The 25649-nt window shown below is 27.0% G+C and overlaps 2 protein-coding genes across 2 annotated transcripts; both read right to left on the bottom strand.

The window, feature by feature from the left end:
• Positions 1-15891: 15891 nt before the first annotated feature.
• Positions 15892-17733, bottom strand: LOC124942987 (probable carotenoid cleavage dioxygenase 4, chloroplastic). The gene is made up of 2 exons (XM_047483553.1): positions 16379-17733; positions 15892-16252 (listed from the first exon to the last, which is right to left on the bottom strand). The coding sequence occupies exons 1-2, from the start codon at positions 17731-17733 to the stop codon at positions 15892-15894; spliced, it is 1716 nt and encodes a 571-aa protein (XP_047339509.1).
• Positions 17734-23340: 5607 nt separating this feature from the next.
• LOC124942351 (probable carotenoid cleavage dioxygenase 4, chloroplastic) lies at positions 23341-25191 on the bottom strand. The gene is made up of 2 exons (XM_047482832.1): positions 23837-25191; positions 23341-23704 (listed from the first exon to the last, which is right to left on the bottom strand). Exons 1-2 carry the CDS (start codon positions 25189-25191, stop codon positions 23344-23346), a joined length of 1716 nt encoding a protein of 571 aa, XP_047338788.1. The 3' UTR covers positions 23341-23343.
• Between the last annotated feature and the right edge of the window lie 458 nt (positions 25192-25649).

Below are 25649 nucleotides of genomic sequence, written 5' to 3'. Positions count from 1 at the left end.
GTTCGGATACGTAGTAAAGTAGACTTGTATACCTTGTTGAGCTAGAATGAAAGGGTCATACTTTGCATACTTCCGTTTCATGTTTATGTCAACCAACCTATATGTTTCATCAACTCTTGAACCACGGGTTGGGTCAAACCATAAACATTTAAATAGAACAATACGTAAACTTGGACCAGGATATTCAATTTCTATTATATCCTCTAAAAGTCCATAATAGTCTGCGTCATCAGCATGCACACAAACACCACTATTCATGGTTGCTTTGTTAGATCCAAAATCTCTTGACCGCCACACAAACCCATTAACGAAGTACATTGAATGTCTTGTTGCGGGTGTTTTGGGCCCAAAAGACAAATAATACAATAATCCTTTTGAAACTAAAGGACCATGTTCCTCAACAATCTATAAGATACAAGTTTACAATAAATCATTAATGCAAAATTAAATATAATACTCAAACACACAACATATAAATTAAACTTATTTCCTCACCTTACATCGGAACCATGATGCGAATTGGCGGTCTATTTCATCTTTTGGTAAACTGGTGTTTAAATCACAAAAAATCCTGCATGCATATATCAATCTCAAAATTAATTAAGATAAATTGATTAATATACGTTATAAATTTTTATTACCTGTAGTAAGGATCTACCTCTACATTGCTGATTTATGTAACATTTCTGATTATATTAGAATTGTTCTCAAAGTGACTAAATTAGTTGATAAATACTTATTTTAATGCTATTTCAGTCGAAAAGAACACTATTGCAAAATATCATAATTTTTGTATTGCAAACTAATAAAGGGAAATGTGCCCTAAGCCTAAGCCACTATAGTACCAATCCAAAAGACGGTTGTCGCTACTATGGACAAAATGGACATTGAAATTTATTAATTTTCTTTATTTAATAATCCTTAGATACAGAAACCATTTATAATGTTTGAATAAGAAATAAAATATTATTCGGAACTAAATATATATATATAATCACGTTTTAACAGTATATTAAGGTCGGGTCTTCACACTACCATGCATAACCATTTTATGAGATAAACGGCTACGTAAACGAATCAATAAATTCATGAATTAAACAAATAGATTAAAAAAATGAAATGATAAGAAATGTCTCCAACAAAGAAAAAAAATTAAAAATAACTCTCCTTATCAAATTTATTATTTTTATTTTTATTTTTATTTTGCTAATAATGATAACATTGATGAAGGAGGGGAAAAGACAACCACTAGTCTAACCTAACCACTGAAATCCCTCGTATTGAGACAGTAGATGTTGACGACGAAAAGGATAACAAAGGAGATGGAGATATTGATGATTATGACGACGATGACACGAAGAGACAAGAAAGAGATGAGTATCGTATATTTCAACTTTTATATGTGTATTCTAAAGTGAATTTGTTAGATATGTTATTTTTTTTTAATTAGAGTTAACTAAAATTAAGATAGTTGGCTAGTTTGGTTCAGCTTATCCAGCTTATTCTCAGGTACGTATGATCTCAGCTTATTTAATCGTTAAGCTTAGATATGTTTTATACCGCTTATACACCCAACTTATTTATTTTTAATATTTTTAATATATTATTTAATGATTAATATTATTTAATAATTAAATATTATATATAGATATAATGTTATATATATTTATTAATTTAATTTTAAATATTAATAAATGATTTAAATTAAAAAATAATATATATTTGAAAATAAATTATTAATATATTATTTTTTATAATTTTATTGTTATTATATAATTTTAATTATTAATAAATGACTTAAATTAAAAAATAATATATTTTAAAATAAATGATATGAATATATTATTTTTTATAAATATATAATTTTAAATATATTTAATATAAATATGATATAAAATATATATATATATATATAAAAGTATTTAATAATATTTAATAATATATCTTTTTCACACTTCCCTCTATATGATCAAATCTTTCAATTTTAAATTGATTTTATGTTCTCTCACACTTTTAATATTATTATTTATTTGGATTATCTCAATTGTAATCAGTATTTTAGATCCTTAATTAAGGTTAGTTTAATTTTTAAAATTATAATTATAAATAAAAAAATATTTATATTTTATATTTTGTTTAATTATTTTATATATTAAGATAAATATATTATAAATAATAAACAAAAATATATTTAAATGTATGTTTTTTATTATAATAATTTTATATAAAAATATTATAAATATATGAAAAAGATGAAAGAGAATGAATAAAATGATTAGAAAGAGATTAAATAGATAAGAGAGAATAAATAAAAATGATTAGAAATAAATGAAAGAGATGAAAAAGAATGAATAAAAAAATATTTAAAAATGATGAGAGAGAAAAACGATGAGATTATAATTTTAAATGCTGAGATTATAATCTTAAACGCTGAGAAGGGAGGTAGAGAGAAAATTGAGTTTAAAAGCAAAAGTGTGTTTGATTGTAATTTTTTATCTGAACTTATTACGCAAAGTTAGTGTAGCAGCTTATTACGCAGACGTCCATACGCGGCGTATTAACGTCGAATCAAACGAGGCCAAAATAAATTTAGGTAAACAATAATGAAATGATGCTCTAACCACCAAAGTCTTACCGCTGAGATCATAAATTAATGATTAAGAAGAGGATGATGATGATGAAGATGAATGAAGAACAAAATTTCAGATCTTCATCTGCTACAACAAATGAGAGTATTAATCTAATAAGTCAGGTCCTGTCATTTGAAACCATTCAATCTTCGACTGCTAAAGCATCAAAGCCCAAGATTAGTGTTGAATCAAATGATGGTACAAAATTAGAAGGACAAAGAAAAGAGAAAAGCAGAAAATGACCAAGAGAAGGTACAAAGATACAAGGAGGAAATTCGGGAAGCAAATATCTTTCAACATTAATGAACATTGTCACCTGGAACATTAAAGGGCTCAATGACCCTCTAATAAAATGTAGAGAAGTGAATTGAAGAAGGTTATTGAGAAACATAAAATTACAATAATGGGAATTCTGGAAACTAAAATCAAACTCAGAAATATTGACAGAATTGGCAGCCCGTGTTTAGAAAATGAGTGGGATAAGGAGTTAGTTGAAGTAAGGGAGATACTAAATAGGGAACAAGTATCCCCTCTTCTAGCCTAGCGACAAAAAGAGGTGGATACCAACCCTAAGTTCTTAGGTTCGAGCCTGTTAGGTGGCAAGTTCTGCGTCTGGTTAAATGATTAAGTGTGTTTGCGGGCTGTATATTTTATCCTTTATCCCATTTTTTTTAAATAGGGAACAAGTCATTATGGTTGAAGTCTTATGTAGGAGAACTCTTGGCAAATTATATGTGGATAATTCAGAACGTAATAGGAAGCAACTTTGGGAGTTATTGAAGAACAACATTGATGATAGTAGGTCATGGGCTGTCTTGGTGGATTGTAACACAATTAGGTTCAGACAGAAGAGGAGTCCGGATATTGGAATAATTTAGGGGATGATTGATTTCAATGAATGCATAAGGAGTATTGGTTGTATGGAACCCATCAATTCTGAAAATCCTTTCACTTGGTCTTTATCTCGGAGTATTGAACAAGTGAGAAGAAGTCGGATTGATAGGGGTTTGGTTAATGAGAGAGGATGTTTGAGCTACTCATATTAATGGAATATTGATGTTTCAGGTTAACGGGATGTTAATATTGCTCAAAATTCAGCTGCATAAGTTTAATAGTGTAAGATACAACAACATCTCAATCAAAGTTGTTGAGGCTAGGGCAAAACTGGAAGAGGTTCAAAATCAAATGCTTATTAGAAATGACCCAAATGAATTCCTGATGAGGAAATTATGCTTGCTGAATTTAAAGCGCTTATGTCTTGCGAGGAAAGCTTCAATAAGCCAAAATCAAAGCTTGATGGGTTGTCATTAGGGGACAAAAACACAACATTTTTCTATAAGAAATGTTCGGCCAAGAATATACGGAATCGGGTGGTTAGATTGGAAAAGGGCTGGGGAGTGACTAATGGGAAGTAGCAGGTGCATGAGGAGGCCATAAATTTATACAAGGAACTTATTGGAACTAGGAAGGACAATTCCAGCAACATTGAGTATCTCAGACGGATCAGGTTGAAGGTTGAAGCATGATGGAATTCAGGAAGGTGAAAGGCTTATTCGAAGGAGCCTACCACCTTATGATTCGTGGTTCGAAAGAGCCTCCCTCCTTATGAGTTATCAAGTTAGAAACATTATAATAAGAAAAGAACAGTAACTGGCTACTGTGTGTGATGTTATGGAAGGTCAATGCAATGATATTCTAATGTCAAATCCGGATGGGGCAAGAATCCTTCATGCTATCAACCGTATAACTTCCAAGAAAGGGCTGATGTGCATGAATGGAAAGTTGAAACCAATAACAAATTTAACTCCAGTTTGGCATGCCAGTATATTCGCTCTTGAGGGAAAATTGTTGAGTGGTATCACAATGTATAGTCTTTTAGGATCATACATCGACATCAGATTACACTTTGGTTGGTTTATAGAGGTAGGCTAATGACTAGAGATCGATTGAGCAGGTTCATGACTATCACTAACACTAGTTGTGTCTTATGCATCAATTGTGATGAGTCGATTTCTCGTTTATTTAGTGAATGTAAGTTCACTAAAGTTCTTTGGGGGTAAGTTAGTCAACAATTTCAGCTTACAAATTCTCTTAGTTGATTGGAGTGGTATTAGAAATTTAGTGCTTTTAAAGACTAAAGGAAACTCATTTAAGTCAAATTTATTCAAATTCTTTTATGGATACCTTGTGTATCATGTTTGGATGGAGAAAAATTGTAGAGTTTTATCTAAAACAAGGAGAAATGAAGACCAAGTATGGAATGATATTGTTGTTGATGTTCTATCTCTTATTCACACATGGAGAAGAACTCCCATCACTATTGAGAATTGGGAGTTTTGTAAAATATGGGGATTGTGTTTGATAAAGTCACAAAAGAAGCAATGTTTAAGGTGAGATAGAAATGGATGCTTGCTTGATGGTTGTTGGGTATTCATGAGGTTGTTGTTTTTCTAAAAAAAAAAGTGTTCTTGTGTTTGTTTGCTGTATTTTTCTAAGTGTTGAACTTGTTATTTTCTTTTAATTCATATATTTGTTTGCTTTCAAAATTAGAACAAAAAATGTTTTTGTCTTAATTTCAAAACTCTTGTTTCTTTCTTCCTTTTTGACGTTTTAATTAAATGACAATAATTCATTTTCTAAAAAAAAAACACAACAAGATTGAACATAATAGAGTTGTGAATTTGATTAACCTATTCAACGTGAATATTATGCTAGTTATTAGGTAAATATGGTATCTTTTTACAATATAATTTTGTTTAATGTATTATTAATAATTGTATTTCATATTTTTATTAAAATATTTTTTTTCATATTTTTTAATAAATATTTTTTATTTAATATTTATATAAATTATTATTTTTTGTTATACAATAATATTATAAATTAGATAATAAATATTTTAAGAAAATCAAAATATAATATTAAATAAATTAATTTTGTTTTAATGTTCGAATAAAAAATACATATAAAGATAAAAAAAAATATTATATATATATATATATATATAAATAAATAAACATTAAGTATTTATTATATTATATGAATTTATTTTTATAAGAATGATTAATAGTTTTGAAGTATCATACAAAATTAAAAAAAACAACAAATATATATATATATATATATATAATGATTAATTTGAATTTATTTTGTTTGCCGGATCGAAGATTGAGAGTTGTGATTAATTTGAATATATATATATATAATTATAATGCTTAATTTGAATTTGTTTTGTTTGTCGGATGTGAGAGTAATTGGATACTTGGGTTGTATCCTGGTTAGGTGTGTTCATCGGTTCGGTTTTCAGGTTCGGTTTATTCGAATTTTTATTTTTTTTAGTCAATTCGAAAACCGAACCGAATTCGAATAAATTTTAATTAAACCGAAACAGTCGAAAATTGAACCCGGGTCTGTACCGTGGCAGAGTACTATTCTACCACTAAACCACTTGTGCTTTTGACTTTTTTTTTATTATTAAATCTTTTGTTCAAAATATTTTAATTTGATTATTTTGAACTTTTTTTTAAGCTAAGTTTGGAAAAAATAAATAATAAAAAATTGAATTCGGTTTTCGGTTTGTTTTCGAGTTGAAACCCAAACTCGAAAACCAATTCAAAAACCGTATTTGAATTCGAATTGGTTGAAATTCGATTCGAAAACCGAAAATGGAATTCGAATTCGGTTTATTCGAATTCGGTCGGATATTCAGTTCAGACCAAATATTGAACACCCCTAATCCTGGTTGACCCACCCATAAACTTGATATGATTAAAAATAAAAATAAAATTGATATATATGTATATACAAACAAATACTACCACCATTTGACCAACTAAACTAATTATATTTTATATTTTAAATTCTAACATAAAATTTGATTAACGTGAGACATTCTTAACAATATAAATTCAACTTTTTAAATAATAATAATAATAATAATAATAATAATAATAATAATAATAATAATAATAATAATAATAATGCTTGGTTTGAATTTGTTGGTTTGTCAGATCGAGAGTTATGATTAATTTGGATATATATATGTGAGAGTAATATATACTTGGTCGTTTAAAGTATTTTATAATTAGAAAATAGTTTTAGCTTATTAATAAATTCAGAAATATTATTTGTGAATTTTATAAAAAAAAAAATCAAAATTTTAATATTTATTAGGTTACAAAATATATATATATATATATATAATTATAAATACAACTTATCAATCACAAATAGTCTTGGTTAAGGTGATCACCTTCCACACTTGAGACTAAAGTTTGAATCCTTGCAAATAAATAAATTAGATGTGTTTGAGGGGATAGTTTGAATAAATTGTATATGTTTGAGGGGATAGTGTGATGATGGTATATGTGAATGCAAATTTGAATGAGAGGAAATGGTGTGATGGTGATATATATGGATGCAAATTTGAATGAATTATATGCATTTGAGGGGATAGTGCATGTGATGGTTGTATATGTGGGTAAAATTTGAATGAATTATATGTGTTTGAAGAGATATTGTGATAGTAGTATATATTATTTTAAATTTGAATTAACTATATATGCTTTAGTGATGCTTCAATTTTATTAAAATATTGGTGAGAAAAGCTAAGGGCCGTCTACGGAGGGTGATTCATGGCCTAACATTGGTAGATGAAGCGGAAGCAAAAATGTCGGCTTGAGTAACGCAAACATTGGTGAGAAAAACCTTAAAGTTTGTCCACGAAGGGTGATTTAGGGCCTAAGATCATTCCGAAAGGTGTAATCAAATTTTGGTAATGTCAGCTTGAGTAAAGCAAACATTAGTGAGAAAACATAAGGGTTCGTTCACGAAGGGTGATTCATGACCTAAGATCATACCGAAATGTGTAATCAAATGTTTAAAAATGCACAATTAAAGACCGTAAAGTTCTTCCACATAGGGTGAGTCAAAAGCCTAAGATCATGTCAAAATGCGTATTCGAATGCTTAAGTATAGTGAGAATGGAAAATGGAGTGAGAATGGAAAATGGTTAGGGTTAATAATGTATAACATTGAAAGATAATTTTGATGATATATGTGTCTGAAGAGATTTTAATAATGTATTTTTTTTTAGTAATAAAATTATTAGTTATATATATATATATATAAGAAAACTTATAAAATATAATAAATATTTATTATCTTAATTTATAATGTTTATATATATATATATATATATATATATATATATATATATTAAAAATATAAATTAAAAAATATATTTAATTAAATATGTTAAATTTTAAAGTGATCGAACAATTATTTTTGATTTATTTATTTATTATAAAAAAACAAAATAAGACATTATATATTTGAAATAATATTTTATAATTGATGAAAAAATTAAAAAGAATAATATCAATATATTTAATATATAATTAATTAAAAAATTGAAATAAAAAAATAAAAATAAAAGTAAAAACTATAAAACAAATTAATACAAATATTCAAATTAAAAATATATTTATTTTAAATATTTAACTAAAAATTTGAATAATATTATTTTTATTTTTAAAATATTTATATATAAATAATATTATATTTATATCATTGCCCGTAATTCATGCTAGTTAAATATAATAACATGATTTTGTGTGCTTGCTCAGTTAAAATATAAAATACTACAATTATTATTTGTTTTATTAACTCAAAATCAAAAATCTTCTTCTTATCGACATTTTATCATCTCTCACTTCGAGTAACCAATATATTTATTGTTATTTTTCTCTTATCATCCCCACTTCAACTAACTAATACATCCTTTATTTTCAAACTGAACTATCATTTTGAGCATTTTGCACTACAACTAATCTTTATTCCCCCAACATATTCCAACAGAATTATCATTTCCAACATTTTGCACACCATCCTCATTTCAACTAAACGAGATTTAAACTTTTGGTCATTATTATTTTTGGTCATTATTATGAATTATGAACACTTAACCATTACAACATTTAAGATTGTTGAATTATTTTTATTATTTTATGTATGAATATATAATTGATATGGCTAACAATTAAAAATAAATTAATTAATTTATATTAAATAAATAAATAAATATTCTTAATATCCCCTCTTATTTTTTAAATATAAAGAGTAACGAATAATAAAATAAATTAATTATTCATTTTTATATAAATATATTATGAATTAATTTTTAAATAAGTTGTTATATATATACATTTAATATATAATTATATAGATATAAAATTATTAATACAAATAAAATTATTTATGTATATGTAATTATTTATTAAATAAAAAAAATTAGAAAACAAATATTGTTGATACAAAATATATACTACTAAATTAGGAAAAATAATTAAAATAAAAAGACTTTTATTATAACATTCATTTTGTCTAACAAAAATATCCAAATTGCGTCACTCGACCACAAATTTTTATTAAGCGTTATTTTATATATATATATATATATATATATATATATATATATATATATATATATATATGGTAAAAATATAAAATAATTTATAAAAGTTCATAAATATATATTTATATATAATTATGAGAAAAATATATAATAAGAATATATATATATAATTAAAATTATATAAACGAATTAAAAATATTATTAGCTTAGTGCGTTAAAATATTGAAGTTATATTATTAGAAAATGTCGTACGTTAATCCATTTTTAAGTTGAATTAAAAAAATATAGTATTATTAGTCTAGTTTATAGTGTTAGGTGGCAAGTTTAAGATTCGTGAATCATATTTTTAATTTAATTTTTAAAATTTAATTATTTTAAATTTATAGACAGGTAACTCAGAAATTCTCGACCCTCTCCATAATTTTGAAATTAAGTATTATTATATATGTATAGATTAGTTAACATAAGAGGTTAGTTTCAAGAAGAAGAAGAAAAAAAAGTGATAAATAAAATAGGGTGCATTGAATTTTGTATTTGGCCCAATCATATCAGTTTTTTACAACGAACTGTTTAGGCTCAAATCATTTATTCAATTTGTCATATGTGACAATAAAGATTTGAGTTTTTCTTTTATAATTAGGTTTATTCATTAAAGAAAAATATCAAGATTTTTAACTATCATAACTTTATCGCTTAATTATAAGTGATTTTTAGTGAGAATGTATTGTAAACCTTTAATTAATTATAACAACTATTTTCACATAGGTTGAAAATTTTGAAACAGTACATAATTCATGTAAAGAAATTGAAAATGTCACCATAAATTCTTGTACTAAGATGGTTATTGTGTTTAATAACTTGAATTATCACTTAATTTAATAAATTAAAATTTATTTAATATAAATTTATTTAATAATGCATATTTATAATTATTTATTTATATATATTTTAAAAAATATATTAAAAATAAATAGTTATAATAACAATCTTATTTAGAGCGGAAAGAAAAGGTAAACACATTAATCTACAAGAATATACCAACAAATTCACTATATTCTTCTAAATTTAATAAAATAATATTATATATAAAGTTTGTATTATGTTTTGTTTTTATTTGTCCTTACATCTATAACAAACTTATTTTTTATTCTTTTTATCATACTTTATCAAATTTAATATTATAATATTAATTTCAAACATAGTCTAAATGTGATTATATCTAACCAAATTATAATAATAAAAAAAAGAGTGGTGATAAATAAATATATATATATTAAGTTAATAAATTAAAAATTAATAATTTATATATAAGTTAAAAAATATATTAGTATTTATTTTATTTAATATTTAATATATTAAATTATATAATTTAGTATATTGAGATTGTTAACTAATATAATTAATATATACAAGTATAATAGTTTTGATGTTAGTTTTATATATTATCAAACCTATTAGTGTGACTTACTTACCTGAAAATTCAACCTAAAATATTAAAATGTCACAAGTTTAATTCTTCAGATCTTTCGGAAAGAGATTTTGAATAAAAGCAAAGTGTCATAGGCTTAGTTCACCTTAATTAAAAAGAAATAAAAATTTATATATAATCAACCCGAGATTCTTATCTTATTCCATTACAGTGGCTCGACAAGTAATCAATCTGTAGTAATGTGGTGGGTTACACCAGAATCAGGATACCAGGCTGAATTTGGAATCGTAGTTGGAGACACAATTCAAATATCTAGTATTTAAAATTTAAATATTTATTTTTTGTTATTTCAATTTTTAAACTTATAATTAAGTTATTAAATACTTCAAATTCAGTATTTATTATTCAGATTTCATTTTCATTTTTATCAAACAATAACTAATTAAGTCTTCTAATAGCTACATTTTGTTTCATTGTGGCAAGATATTTTAAGTTTCCGTTCACATTATTAATTGCTCATAAAATTTTATTTCATATAAACAGACAAAATATTTGTGAAAAAAGTTATTGTTTGTTATTCAAAAGAAACTGAAACCAAAACATATTTTTACAAAATTTATGTTTAAATCAAACCTATTTAAAGTTGAAACCATTTTTGAAAGTTGAGAATAAATATTTATCTTTTCGTCGAAAAATTAATCAAATAAACGCAAATAACAAAATATGGTAAAAATGTAGTTGAGAGCTAAGAGATTAATTGTTTTCTCGACTTATTAATTTAGGCTCACATGGGTTTCTAATTGGGATTGCTAAAATATAATTAAAAGAATTATATATTTTGAATGGTGTATATTTTTGAATTACATTAAATACTAAAGAGTTTCCCTTTTACAATAATTGAATTAAGGCCAAATATTTTTAATTAAGAGAAGGAGATGGGACAATAAATAAAAATAAAATTTTTATTAATTACATTATATATCTTTTATTTATCATATTATATATAAACATAAATTAGTTTATATTTTCTAATAATTGTTTTATTGTCTTGAGTATAATATTAAACTTTTATGGATAATAAGAGAATTAAATGTTGTTAGATGATTTATTTTTTAATTTGAGTTAGTGATGTCAGATTTTATTAAAATCTATGTTTATTAATTTTTTTTAAATAAGGACTATATATTTTAAAAATGAAATAAAAAATAGTTTGAGCACAATTTTAAAGTATGACATGAAAATAACAAATAAAAAACAATACTTAAAAAGTTATCGAATTCGTAAATTTTCGAGAAAAACGATTAACTTCCCCGACAGATTCTACTGATTTTCCTGAACGATTCTCAGAAAGCATCATAATAATAGTATTGTTAATGATACGCATCGAACGACTACAATCATGTGACGGTGTTATATAGTTTTAAAATATTTTTTATAAAAGTTTTAAATACTCTCTAGAATTTGTTTACAATAATGTCTATTATTTTAGCATGTTTTAAATGTGACTTATTAGCTAGTTTATTGTCCAACATCACAACATTTTACAATTTTTACAATTGTAACTAGTCAATATTAATATAATTTTATAATTTGATAATAACATTGATTTTTTTTATTAATTAAATAAATAATTTATAATATATTGTTTCAGATTTGAGATTGATACGATCATACGAATGATAATAGATAGTGTAAATTCATATATTCTACTTTCAGTTATACTAAATAAAAAATTTACCGTTAATCAGATAAATGTTATGAATTATATTGATTCAGTTTTAAACTTTTTGAATAACCGACTATATGTATATATCAAATAACTTAAATTTAAGTTAAAACAAATAATCAAACAAAATTGAGTATAAAAATATCAATATAATAATAATTTTAAACAATAATTTTTATTAAACAAAATAAAAAATATAAAGTTTACAAATAACAATATTTATTTTAAAAAAAACTAAATAACTCAAATGAAACAAAATCTTATCTAAGAAACTAAAGATTTCATATTCAGTTTTCACTAAACAATCAAATTGATGGATAATGGTGTTCCTAAACTAAAAATAAAAATAGTGATTTTAGATCAACAATAAATAAATAAATGTATTTCAATTTAATAACTTAATAAATATAATATTAACAACCCCTCAAAATTAAAATTTATTCATATATATTTTATTTCACATATTTAAAATAAAGAAATTAATATTCAATAAGTTAAATATGATGAATGTTAATTAAAATCAAACTTATAAATTTAAATTTTCAAGTGGGATAATATTTTTGTGTCGATCATTACGATTGATTAAACTGATTGGTTATTTGGATATATCTGTTCATAATTGATAATATATATTCTATAAAAAAAATTCTTTTTAATTTTATATCCAACAAATCGGATTATTCAATTATTTGAATAAACATTATCAAATGTTTTTTCAATTCAGTTACAGTCAGTATAAAGGGTCGAACATGTAGATATATAGATGCATGCAACATTAACACTGCAAATACGTTTATTTTTTTATCTTTTATTTTCAATGATATAAATATATATAAATTATTGATGATTTTGAATTAAACAGTTAAATATTTATCAAACTTTTTCAAATATATTAGAAACCTTTCGAAAAATTGATCATTCACTAATTAAAACATGTCGATACGAGAATGAACGTGACCCATTGTCATGACCTCTCCTAAAGGTGAATTAACCACATTCCAAAGATAAGTAGATAAGTTCAATATCTTCAATTGTGGTTGAGAACTGACGCATTAGGTTACTAAGCCTAGCTATTGGCACATTTGAAATATATGCATTATCTTAAATGATATAATGTTTTTAAAAATAGTTTTGTACTATAAAATATAAATCAATAATTAAATGTGGACAATTGACTCTTAATTTATTTTTATAATTTTCTGTTTGGTTAGTAGAATTTTTTTTTAAGTATTTTAAAATATAATTAAGTAGACGCCAATAATATGCTGAAACATTTTTTTAATATGAATACATTGATTAGAATATATATTAATACAAATTTATATATCAAAACTCACGACTATATAATATATAAGATTATTTTATATTTTGTGTCAGTTAAATAATAGATTATTTAATACAATTATTCAATGTAAGATTTATTTGATGTGTTTTCAACCAAATTATGTTCAATAAATTTTGTCATTTGAAATAATTTAATATTTATTTTGACATTATTAGAATGAGTTACCACGATTTATCAAAATTATGACTTAGTTTATCAAATTATTTCACAAACATATAATAAAAGTATATAACTTGATTTAAGTATAATGATCATATTAATTCTTAATCTATATGGAGAATAACATCATATTATGTTAACTCTAGTCATCTAAATATTAATATATTTTTAATGAAGGATGCTATATATAATCCATATCCACGTAACATCCACTTTAATTTAATAAGTTTGTAGTGAAATCTAACCCTTTAATTTGACTCTCAGTACTATTATGACCTGCCTTACTAGTTTATTTTGAAAATATTTTTTTTTATAACATTTAATCTCTTAATATGACAGTGACTTTAATTCTTAAATTTTTAAACTTCATAATTTAACATTTGACTCTGGTCATCTTAATTAAAGTCTAACATTTATTTTGAATTTTATTAAAGCATAATATATGATATTTGAACTAGCTGAGTTTTTACTTTTATTTTTGAGTTTCATTTTTATTTTATTAAAGCATAATATATGATAAGTGTAAATACAGTGTATCTTAATTAATGGTTCGAACCTCTTGCGGAATGACCTCTTCTTTTATTAAAATAAAATCAAATTGACTTACTTCAAAATTAAACACCCTTAAAATGTTAGTTTGGTCTATTAATTATATTTGTATTGTTTTTCCTCTACATATTTTTTAAGTAGAAATCTAAAAAGTTATGTAATCAATGAATAGTTAGATATACAATTAAAAAAATTGAAATTTTAAATAATAGTTCAAACTTTCAGTGTAGTTATTGTGATAGTTTATCCTCTCTTCTAGCCTAGCGGCAACAAGAGTTGAATATCCTCAGGCCTCCCTCAATTTTTATATTGTATTTAGAAATCTTAAGTAGTTACAGCTCACTCAATTTTTATATTAAAAAACTAATGAGTGATTCTCAATTTAAAAAATAAGATAGAAGGATCTAAAATGTAAATACAATTTCTAAATACTTTTGTTCAAAGCATGTTTTGGTTTGTTTAAAAAAAAAACTATATTTTATGTTTAGAAATGCTATGTTGTTTGAATTATGTTTGGTATTGTGGGGTAGAATAAGATTATGTAAGGTTGGATCTGTAGTTTCGATAAGGGATTATAATTCATTCGTTATTTTATTTATTTTAAAATGTAAACTATATATAAGATTATAACATTGAAGACATTACTCTAGAAATCTTCAGTATATTAATTATGACATCTTTATATAAAAAGAATAATTATTAATTAATTACATTTATTAGACGAAACAAGATAAATAATAAACTAAACGAATAATTAGTGAAAACAAGGTCACGAATCTTATGTGTCCGACCACTACGAATTCTACGTGGCAGGTAGGAGAGAGAAATAAAAAAAATTAAAATATATACATAATATTAAAAACAACGTTTCAGTTATCTCTCTTTCTTCTTTTCATTTTTAATTTTCGGCGATCTTTCTCTTTCTTCTTTAGTGATTTCGTTCCCCGATTTCTGCGACTTCTTCTCTTCTCTTCATCGTCGTCCGATCGAAAATGATAAGTCTTTTCTCTTTTCTTCGTTTATCTTCCATTCGTTTCGAAAATGGTAAGTATAATTTCATATTACTTCTCTTCTTTTAGGCTGGTCCATGTTCATCGCCCGACAAAATTCCAAGATAAAATAAATACACCATGTTATCCATCTATTTAAAAACGAAAGCGATTAGGTTTAACTTTATTTTAAGTTTAGCTACAGAAACGATTTCAAATAAGGTTGTAAAATATTGATTTTGATATTTGAGCGATTAGGGTTTGAAATTATTAATACATCTAAATCATTTTGGATTTTGATACAACTACAAATTATTTTTTATCATTATATCAACACCAATTTATTAATAAATAATTATAATAAACATAATTTCAGGTAAACTAATTATTAAGTAAAACAAATTGTGATGAATTAATAGAGAACTCTTACAAAGTACATCAAAATCAAATAATCTTTTTGTTTATTTTCATTTTAATATGAGTTGTAATTAAGTTTGAAACATTATAAAATAATTTATTCTAATCATTTTAATAGAGATGCTTATTATAAAATTTCCATTCCAAACCTTTTATCACAAACCTATTTAGAGTTTTTAAATGATATTTATATTAGAATAGACACAACTAGTCTTCCAAAATAAATACAAAATTACATGTTCTTAATTTCATTTTCTCTCAAAAAGAGTCCATGGAAGCCATATGGAACGCGTTGCGGAAGCCTCACGTTCGCAACGACTTCAAGAAAAGGGGACCGAGCATCCATAACCAAGAAGTTTGACTCTCCCGTATTTTCATTATGTACATAAGTTATGAGATAACCATCATCTTCATCCGCAATTGGATTGTCCGGTTCGTTGGCCACGAAGAAACACTCTCCGCCGTAGCAACCAGGTCCAAACATCCGACTAGCCACCGTGCAATCCTTACAATCAGTTTCCGAGATGGAGATGTCTAACTTCACTAGTCCCGTTATCTTAGGCAATGGATCCCCAATTGAAGCATACACATATCTACATTGTTTGACATATATATATAACGATTAATAAATAAGAAATAAGTTTAAGTTTAAACCATAAAGTTAAAATGAAAACTCGAAATGCTCAAATGATCCTCCTTTTCAACTTAAAGAAACAGACCTGATTTTTTTAGCCGTATAGTTTGGATTGATGACAATGAGTTCCAAATTTCTTTCGGAAAGAGGTTGAATGCAAACTAGGTCATTTCTCATATCAATAGTCACCTTGTCCACCCGATTAAATGTCAAATCCATCCTCCCCGGCATATGCTCGGTCGTGATTATGTTTGTAACCACCATCACCACCGTCTCCCCGCCTTCCTCTTCCCATGCATTTGCCGCATGCAGGGAATTCAACCCGGGCACCTCGAACCACCTCATCTCTGCCTCGTTCGTTGCATACCGAGGGATTATCCCAACCCGAGACACCTTCTTCGGGTCAACCCCTATGGGCGACCCAGACCCGAATATCACCTCTAACGGATTAAACCCGATCTGTATGTCCACGAATATTGCATACTTTTTTGTAATGGCGAAGTCGTGGAACCAGGAATGACTTTTCACAGAGAATATTGGCACGTCGGGTTGTTTGTTTCCATCTCGGTCGAACCGGAAGTACGTTAGAATCGGACGGATAAGACTATATCGAAAAGCGAAAGCCTCTTTTGTTTCCGGGTCGATTTTCGGGTGGGCCGTCATGTTCATAAGTAGCTTTCCGCCAAAGTCGTGGCGGCCGACGGTGACCACATCTCCGTCGACCGGAGAGATCTTGACGGCGTAAGGTAGGTCAGATTCACAGAGCGCGTATAATCCGCCGGATATCAAAGCGAGGCTAGTATTTGCGAGGCCAATTCCGTTCATAGGATTGAATTGACCCGCAAGTATTCGGAGTATGACTAGGGTAGCTCGAGAAACCGACCCGAATAAGCCGTAGAAATCGGAGAAGAAATTGGGGACAACCGGACCCCCGATTTCTCGTTCGACGGAGAATTTATACGTTTTGACATACCTACTACAAAGGGTGGCCCGCCCGTTTGAGATTCGGATCGCGTGCAACATTCCGTCGCCGTCGAAGTGATGGTATGGGCCTCGAGGGATAAATTGTGGGTTCGGGCCATTACGGATGTAAACCCCGTTAAGGCATTTTGGAAGATGGCCGAATATTAACTCGCACTCGGACAGCGGAAGCTCATCGACCGGAGCGAAATTATCGGCGAGAATAAGACGGGGATCTACGGATGGTCGGAGAACCGGTGGGTCAATGAATTTGTTGATTATATCACCAAATGTGTTTAATATTGCCGCGGCTAAGGATGACCGGATTCGCCTGATGGGTTTTTCCTGGTTATGAATTAGACGCGATCGAGTTTTGGAAATGTAGATGGTTGAAGGGTTTTGGTTAACCGGCGGCGAAAGGCGGGGTTTAGTTGTGAAGAGAGAGAATGGTGGGAGGAATTTTGATGAGAAGGCATCCATTATTATTATTGCTTGCTTATTTTTAGTGCACTTAAATAGTTTAATTAAACGGATATTATTTATTTTACTACAAAACTTTCGTTTAATTCTTAAAACTAGCATATGATCCCAGTCTAAGCTTTAACTCGAGCTCATTTAAATATATTCGAGAACGAATTTATTAATTCAAGTTTGACTTCGAATCAACTATTTACCTAAAACTCGGCTCAATTTGAAAATTTGAATAAAAATTAAATATTTTAAATTCAAACTCTAGCTCAAATTTAAAAAAAAAATATTTTTACAATTAAAATATCAAACGTTCATACATATTTAACCTTCAAAATATAATATTTTAAAATAAAAATATAAAATCATAATAATTATTCAAAAATTTAAAACATATTAATTATATAAAAAAGCTTTTTCCCTTCTTTCTAATTTCCTTAGGAAATAAAAAAAAAATTAGAATTATATAAAAACAAAAATAATAATTCAATATAATATTACACTTATGAATAAATGGTATATAATATTAAAAAATAAAGTAATTTTTTTTAAACAAGTAAGAGAAATAATGTCAGTGAGAGAAATAATGTTAGTGAGAGATTAAGACGAAAAAATGAAGAATTTTTTTTGTGAGCGATAAAAATGGTTTGAGTGAAATAATATGAAAATTTGAAGACTTGTGAATGAGTGAGAGAAATGGTAAAGAGGAAGAGTCGTAGGATATGATAATGTTATATAGATTAGAGTTTTGTTTCTTAACATTTGGAAAATTAAATATAATAATGTGGATTGTGGCATAACATATGGACTTTAAAGAGTAAAAAAATTTGTTTTAAGTTTTAATATTCAAATAAATAAATAAAATATATTATATATTGTCAGGCTAAAAAAACTCGACAAATAATATATGAGCTCGAGCTCGACTCAAATATTAAACGAATCGGCTCGATCTCGACTCGAACCCGGTCAAAGTTAAAGTCAAAGTCAAACTCAAGTCAAGCTTTAACCGAGCGGCTCACGAGTGACTTGACTCATTTGTAGTCCTAGTCCTCATGTAATGATTAATGATATTTTATATTATAATTTTAAAATATATATTTATCAAATACTCAAATAAATTAATAAATATTATACGATAAAAATAATAAAAAATTATAATTAAATCATTATACTAAACCAAAAAAATATATAAATAAATTAAAACTATATTATTTTATTTGAGAAGATAAATATGTTAATGTTTATACCATATAACCAAATATTTTATCTAATTTAGATGTAATTAATTTTAATATTAGTTAGTCAATTTTTTAATTAACTATTTAAAATAAAATACGAAAATAAAAAAAAATCATAAAATAAAAGATAATAATAAAACCTACTTAAATTAATAGTAAAATGAAAAAAAATGATAATCACATACGTTAAATATTTAAAGATTTTATTGCTATGTTACAAATTAAACATATTAAAATCAAAAGTATGTACACATGTATTTTTATCTCGTTTTGGATATATGTTTATCATTTTACTCGTCTAATATTTTAATTGACATTTTCAAATTATCTTATACATTTCCAAACTAATAATTCAAAATATAAATGGTATAATTTGACTTCTAATCCCTTTTTAACTTCATTATTATTATTATTTATTTATTTTTATTAATTTGAGACTTTTAAGTCAATTTATTTCATTTACTTAACCCGTTTTTTTATTCGTGGATTAAGTTATAGCTAATCCAATCCTTCTTGTGTCATTGTCTCATCAAATGGTGCAATACCTTGTTAATATAAATATTGGAGGCTTAAAACTTTATTATATATATAAAGTATGTTCAATCTTGAAAATGACCACTCAAGTACTCAAGTTCAATGAACACAATAATTTTTGTACTGTTGTACATTTATATTCTATATATATTTTGAACTTATATCAAATATATAGATATGTTACAGTACTATTGTGTTCATTGAACTTGTGAACATACTAGTTCAAAAAAGTTGTACATACGCACGTTTTTTTATTAAAAAAATAATATTTTAATATTTTAATTTAATTATAATATTAAAAAAATAAAAAATAATTATGAATATTTGGTATTTTTTAATAAGATTAATAATTTTATCTGTATATATATTTATTTAAAATTCTTAAAATTATTGATAATTTTAAATAATTATAATTTTAATTCCCACGTATAATCTAATGATTAATATTAATTATTGTTCATGCATAGCCTCTTCTAGTACAAAATGAGACGAATGTTTACACTCACTCAAAGAAAGACTCAACTATGGACGAGGAAATGAATTTTGGAATTTATTAATATTCTCTTAAAAAGTAAAAATGCCCTTAATAATCCTTAATTATATACTGAAACCATTTATAATGTTTGAAAAAGAAAGAAAATTTATTCGCAATTAAATATATATATATATATATATATATAATAATGTTTAACATTATAATTATATTAATGTCGAGTTTATAAAGTAGTCCAGGCGAAACTTATTATACCTATGAATTATGTTCCATATCTCTATAAATATGACGAAATTCTTTCATTAATTATCATTAATAATAGTGAAATCTATAAAGGGGAGTCAAAAGAGAATTAAAAATTATTGATGAATCACTGCGTTAATCAAATTTGGTGTTGAATTTAAAATATAAAATGTTATTAGTCTAGTTGGTTAAAGGGTTGTATTTGTTTTTGTTAGGTAGCAAGTTTGAACCATACCTATAACAATTTTATTTTTATTTTTAACCGTTTTAAGTTTATGGGTGGGTGAACCCCAAATATCTATTTGCTCTCACATATATATCCAAATTAAGCACAGCTCTCGACCCGGCAATCCGGACACTTTAAAAATTAAGTATCATTATATATATATATATATATATTTATATAGATTAATTAGTTAAAAAATTGAACTTATATTGTTAAAATGTCTCGCATTCATTAAATTTGGTGTTGAATTTAAAATGTGAAGTGTAATTAGCCTAGTTAGTTAAAAAGTTGTACTTGTTTTGTTATGTTGCAAGTTTGAACCATACATATAGTATTTTTAATTTTATTTTTAACCGTTTGAATTTTATGGACGGGTCAACCCACAATACGACCCAAATATTCATTTACTCTCACATATATATCCAAATTAACCAAACTTTCAACTCAACAATCCGAACACTTTAAAAATTAAGCATCATTTTATATATATATATATATATATATATATAAACATAAATTAGTTTATATTTTCTAATAATTGGTTTAAGAAAATGTTAAAATTTTATGGTTTGGCCCATATGGATGTAAAAGAATCAGAGGCCCAATATATATTAATTGTTTTCTAGAAAATGGAATTCTCGTTTGAGTTTTTGGAGGCGATGTGATTTGTAGAGTGGAGGAGAGAAGATTCAACGGGGGCGACGATTACGACGAGAGGTAAAATGGAATGCGTAATTTGTAGTGTTAGGCGGCGACGACGGTTGCTGGTGAAGAGGTGGCGATAAATTTAGGTCTATAAAAAAAAAAGACAAAGGATTTATTTGAAATGAAAATGAAAAAATATATATATATAATACGTAGATTATACGTGGATGCCACTTGGATACATATCTAACAAGACATATCTAATCGTGTTAGATGACTTCCGTTATTTTAAATATTTTTGACATTTTTTTTGACAACTTTATAAATAATAAAATAGAATTTTACGACTTTATAAATAAATTTGATACTCCGTTCCAATTTTATAAATAAAACTAGCATTATCTCAATTTATATATATCTACTCAAATAAAGAAAAAAAAAATAATTATAATAATTTGATCTAAAGTTTTATTTGGTAATTTGTAAAGAAAATATGAAAAAAAAAAATGAAAAACATAATTTAGAATCAGAAAAAAAATATAAAGAAAAGAAAAACAATAAAAGACTTGCGAAAATTAATAGTGGAGAGAGGAGAGGAGAGGAGAGGAGAGGAGAGGAGAGGAGAGGATGATGAGTAAATGAGGAGTGAAGAGAGAATCTTATGAAGGAGATTATGAAGGAGAAAGAATATATAATGGGTTTTATTCTCTAAATTGAGGGAATTGAATGATTCCCAATACACAGAATTAAAACCACGTACCAAACATCCATACATATTTAATATCGTTCTCATTCCATAGTACAAAACCATGTGTAATCTCTTCACGGATTTTAAAATATTATTTTTTAAATTTCATTTTTTTTTATTGTTTATAAATTTAAATTTAATAAAATGTAGCTTAGTGGTTGGAATGAAATAAACAGATCCACCCTATCCAAGTTTCACTCTTTCAAGTTTAAGCTTTCAAATAGTAATGTTTTTTAAAGAAAGAAAAACATACAGAAAAACCAACCATAACAAAACGTCAAAGCAAATGTTCGGTTTCATATATAATATAAACCTTTTATTTGGAATTTTTGCAAGTCAAATTTATATTCGTTTATTTTAATTGGAATTTTGGCATAAATACCATTTCATTAATTTGTTAAGTTGAAACACTCAACAAAAATAATTCAATACTAATTTAGGTAGTCATAAATTTTACCCAAAATAAAATTAATTCAACTTGTTTTATAAAAATAATTCAATTTTAATTTAGGTAGTCATAAATTTTACCCAAAATAAAAAAAAAGCAACTAATTAAAACTACATCAATAAATAACTTATTTAGTTGGTGAATTATTGAAAATGGCTTAAGAGAAGTTCTTATTAGTTTTTTTTTATTGACATCATAAAATATTAACAAACATTAAACCTTATTTTAATTTGAAATTGAGTCTGACTCATTTAAATCAGATTTGAATCAAATTTTCTATAAATCAACTTAAGTCTAATTTAATTAACATGAGTTACCTTAATATATATACTATACTCGAGTTAAAAAACTTTTCACAAAATATATCCGAATTAGAATAAGAATAATAATCAAGCAAACAAAGATCTGTCTTTACAACATCTATGAATGGATCATAAAAGAATATTGTTTCATCAATATTGGAATGAATGATCATAAAGGTAAAGTCAATGGTTGATTGAATAAATGTATATTGTTTGTTTTTGAATATATTCAATATATTTAGTCATTAATATTATTGATGTCTTGATAAGCTATAAGAGGACAATCAGGTGGGATCCTCTCACAGGAAGGTTAAAATGTTTAATTTTTAATCATTTCAATCTTTATTAATCTATTTTTTTTTATCTTAATTTCTTGTAATATTATCTTACACGTCTTTTTTGTTTTATCATTATATCAACACCAATTTATTAATAAATAATTATAATAAACATAAGTTCAGTTAAACTAATTAAGTAAAAAAAATTGTGATGAAGTAATAAATAACTCTCATCACCAATTTTTATTTTTACAAAGTACATCAAAATCAAATATTCTTTTTATTTATTTATTTTCACTTTAATATGAGTTGTAATTAAGTTTGAAACATTATAAAATAATTTATTCTAATCATTTTATAAATAGAGATGCTTATTATAAAATTCTTATTCCAAACCTAATGATATTTATATTAGAAGACACAACTTAATTTGTAATTTTATTAAGTCTTCCAAAATAAATACAAAATTACATGTTCTTAATTTCATTTTCTCTCAAAAAGAGTCCATGGAAGCCATATGGTACTCGTTGCGGAAGCCTCACGATCGCAACCACTTCAAGAAAGGGGGACCGAGCATCCATAACCATGAACCTTGACTCTCCTGTATTTTCATTATGTACATAAGTTATGAGATAACCATCGTCTTCATCCGCCATTAGATTGTCCGGTTCCTTGGCCACGAAGAAAGGCTCTCCTCCGTAGCAACCGGGTCCAAACATCCGACTAGCCACCGTGCAATCCTTACCATCATGTTCCGAGATTGAGATGTCTAACTTCACTAGTCCCGATATCTTAGGCAATGGATCCCCAATTGAAGCATACACATATCTACATTATTTGACAAGATATATACACATTTCTATAATTATTAATAAATAAGATATATGTTTAAAACATGAAGTTAAATTAAAAACTCGAGTTGCCAAAATGATTTTTCATTTCAACTTAAAGTGTTGAGACCTGATTTTCTTAGCCGTATAGTTTGGATTGATGACAACGAGTTCCAAATTTCTTTCGGAAAGAGGTTGAATGCAAACTACATCATTCCTCATATCAATAGTCACCTTCTCCACACGAATAAATGTCAAATCCATCCTCCCCGGCATATGCTCGGTCGTGATTATGTTTGCAACCACCATCACCACAGTCTCCCCACCTTCCTCTTCCCATGCATTCACCGCATGCAAGGAATTTAACCCGGGCACATCGAACCACCTCATCTCTGCCTCGTTCGTTGCATACCTAGGGATTATCCCAACCCGAGACACCTTCTTCGGGTCAACCCCTATGGGCGACCCAGACCCGAATATCACCTCCAACGGAGTAAACCCGATTTGTATGTCCACGAATATTGCATACTTTTTTGTTATGGCAAAGTCGTGGAATAAGGAAGGACTTTTCACAGAGAATATCGGCACGTCGGGTTGTTTGTTTCCATCTGGGTCGAACCGGAAGTACGTTAGAATCGGACGGATAAGACTATATCGAAAAGCGAAAGCCTCCTTTGTTTCCGGGTCGATTTTTGGGTGGGCCGTCATGTTCATGAGTAGCTTTCCGCCAAAGTCGTGGCGGCCGACGGTGACCACATCTCCGTCGACCGGAGAGATCTTGACGGCGTACGGTAAGTCAGATTCACAGAGGGCGTATAGTCCACCGGATATCAAAGCGAGGCTAGTATTCGCGAGGCCAATTCCGTTCATAGGATTGAATTGACCCGCGAGTATTCGGACTATGGCTAGGGTAGCTCGAGAAACCGACCCGAATAAGCCGTAGAAATCGGAGAAGAAATTGGGGACAACCGGACCACCGATTTCTCGTTCGACGGAGAATTTATACGTTTTGACGTACCTACTACACAGGGTGGCCCGCCCGTTCGAGATTCGGATCGCGTGCAACATTCCGTCGCCGTCGAAGTGATGGTATGGACCTCGAGGGATAAACTGTGGGTTTGGGCCGTTACGGATGTAAACGCCGTCAAGGCATTTTGGAAGATGGCCGAATATCAACTCGCACTCGGACGGCGGCAGCTCATCAACCGGAGCGAAATTATCGGTGAGAATTAGCCGGGGATCTACGGATGGTCGGAGAACCGGAGGGTCAATGAATTTGTTGATTATATCATCAAATGTGTTTAATATTGTCGCGGCTAAGGATGACCCGATTCGCCTGATGGGTTTTTTCTCGTAATGAAGACAAGATCGTGGTTTGGAAATGTAAATGGTTGAAGGGATTTTGTTTACCGCCGGCGGCCAAACATGGAGTTTTGTAATGGAGAGAGAGAATGGTGAGAGGAAATTGGAAGAGAAGGAATCCATTACACGTTTAGAAAATGAGCACAATGATTAATGCAATTGTCCTTAAACTTTCCGTGCATATTTTTATGGAAAAAAGCTAAGTACAACTAGCTCATTTCAAATGAATGTACTCATAAATAAATAAAAAAAAAAAAATTTGTCATTTTAACATATGTATTATTAAAATTTAGGTCATTTAACCTCTTTTTATTAAATCATGATTCATTTCTATTTTTTAATTTATATATTTAAAATTAAATATTAATATATAAAAAATGACAGGTAGATTGAATTTGGAAAAGTGAAAGGGGAGTGAATGACATGGGGAATCTTATTCATTAAAAAAATCAACAAATTTTCTCTTTCCTCACACTTTACTCATTTTTCAACACAGGAATATAGTCACGCGTCATTCACTTCCCCATTCATTCTCCCTAAATTCACTTCCCCTATCATTCCTCGTAATATATTTTCTCTAT

The sequence above is a fragment of the Impatiens glandulifera genome, chromosome 6, assembly GCF_907164915.1.
Source record: "Impatiens glandulifera chromosome 6, dImpGla2.1, whole genome shotgun sequence".
Taxonomy (NCBI): domain Eukaryota; kingdom Viridiplantae; phylum Streptophyta; class Magnoliopsida; order Ericales; family Balsaminaceae; genus Impatiens; species Impatiens glandulifera.
Note: the sequence above shows the minus strand (reverse complement) of the source record. Positions and strands in the feature narration are given on the sequence as shown.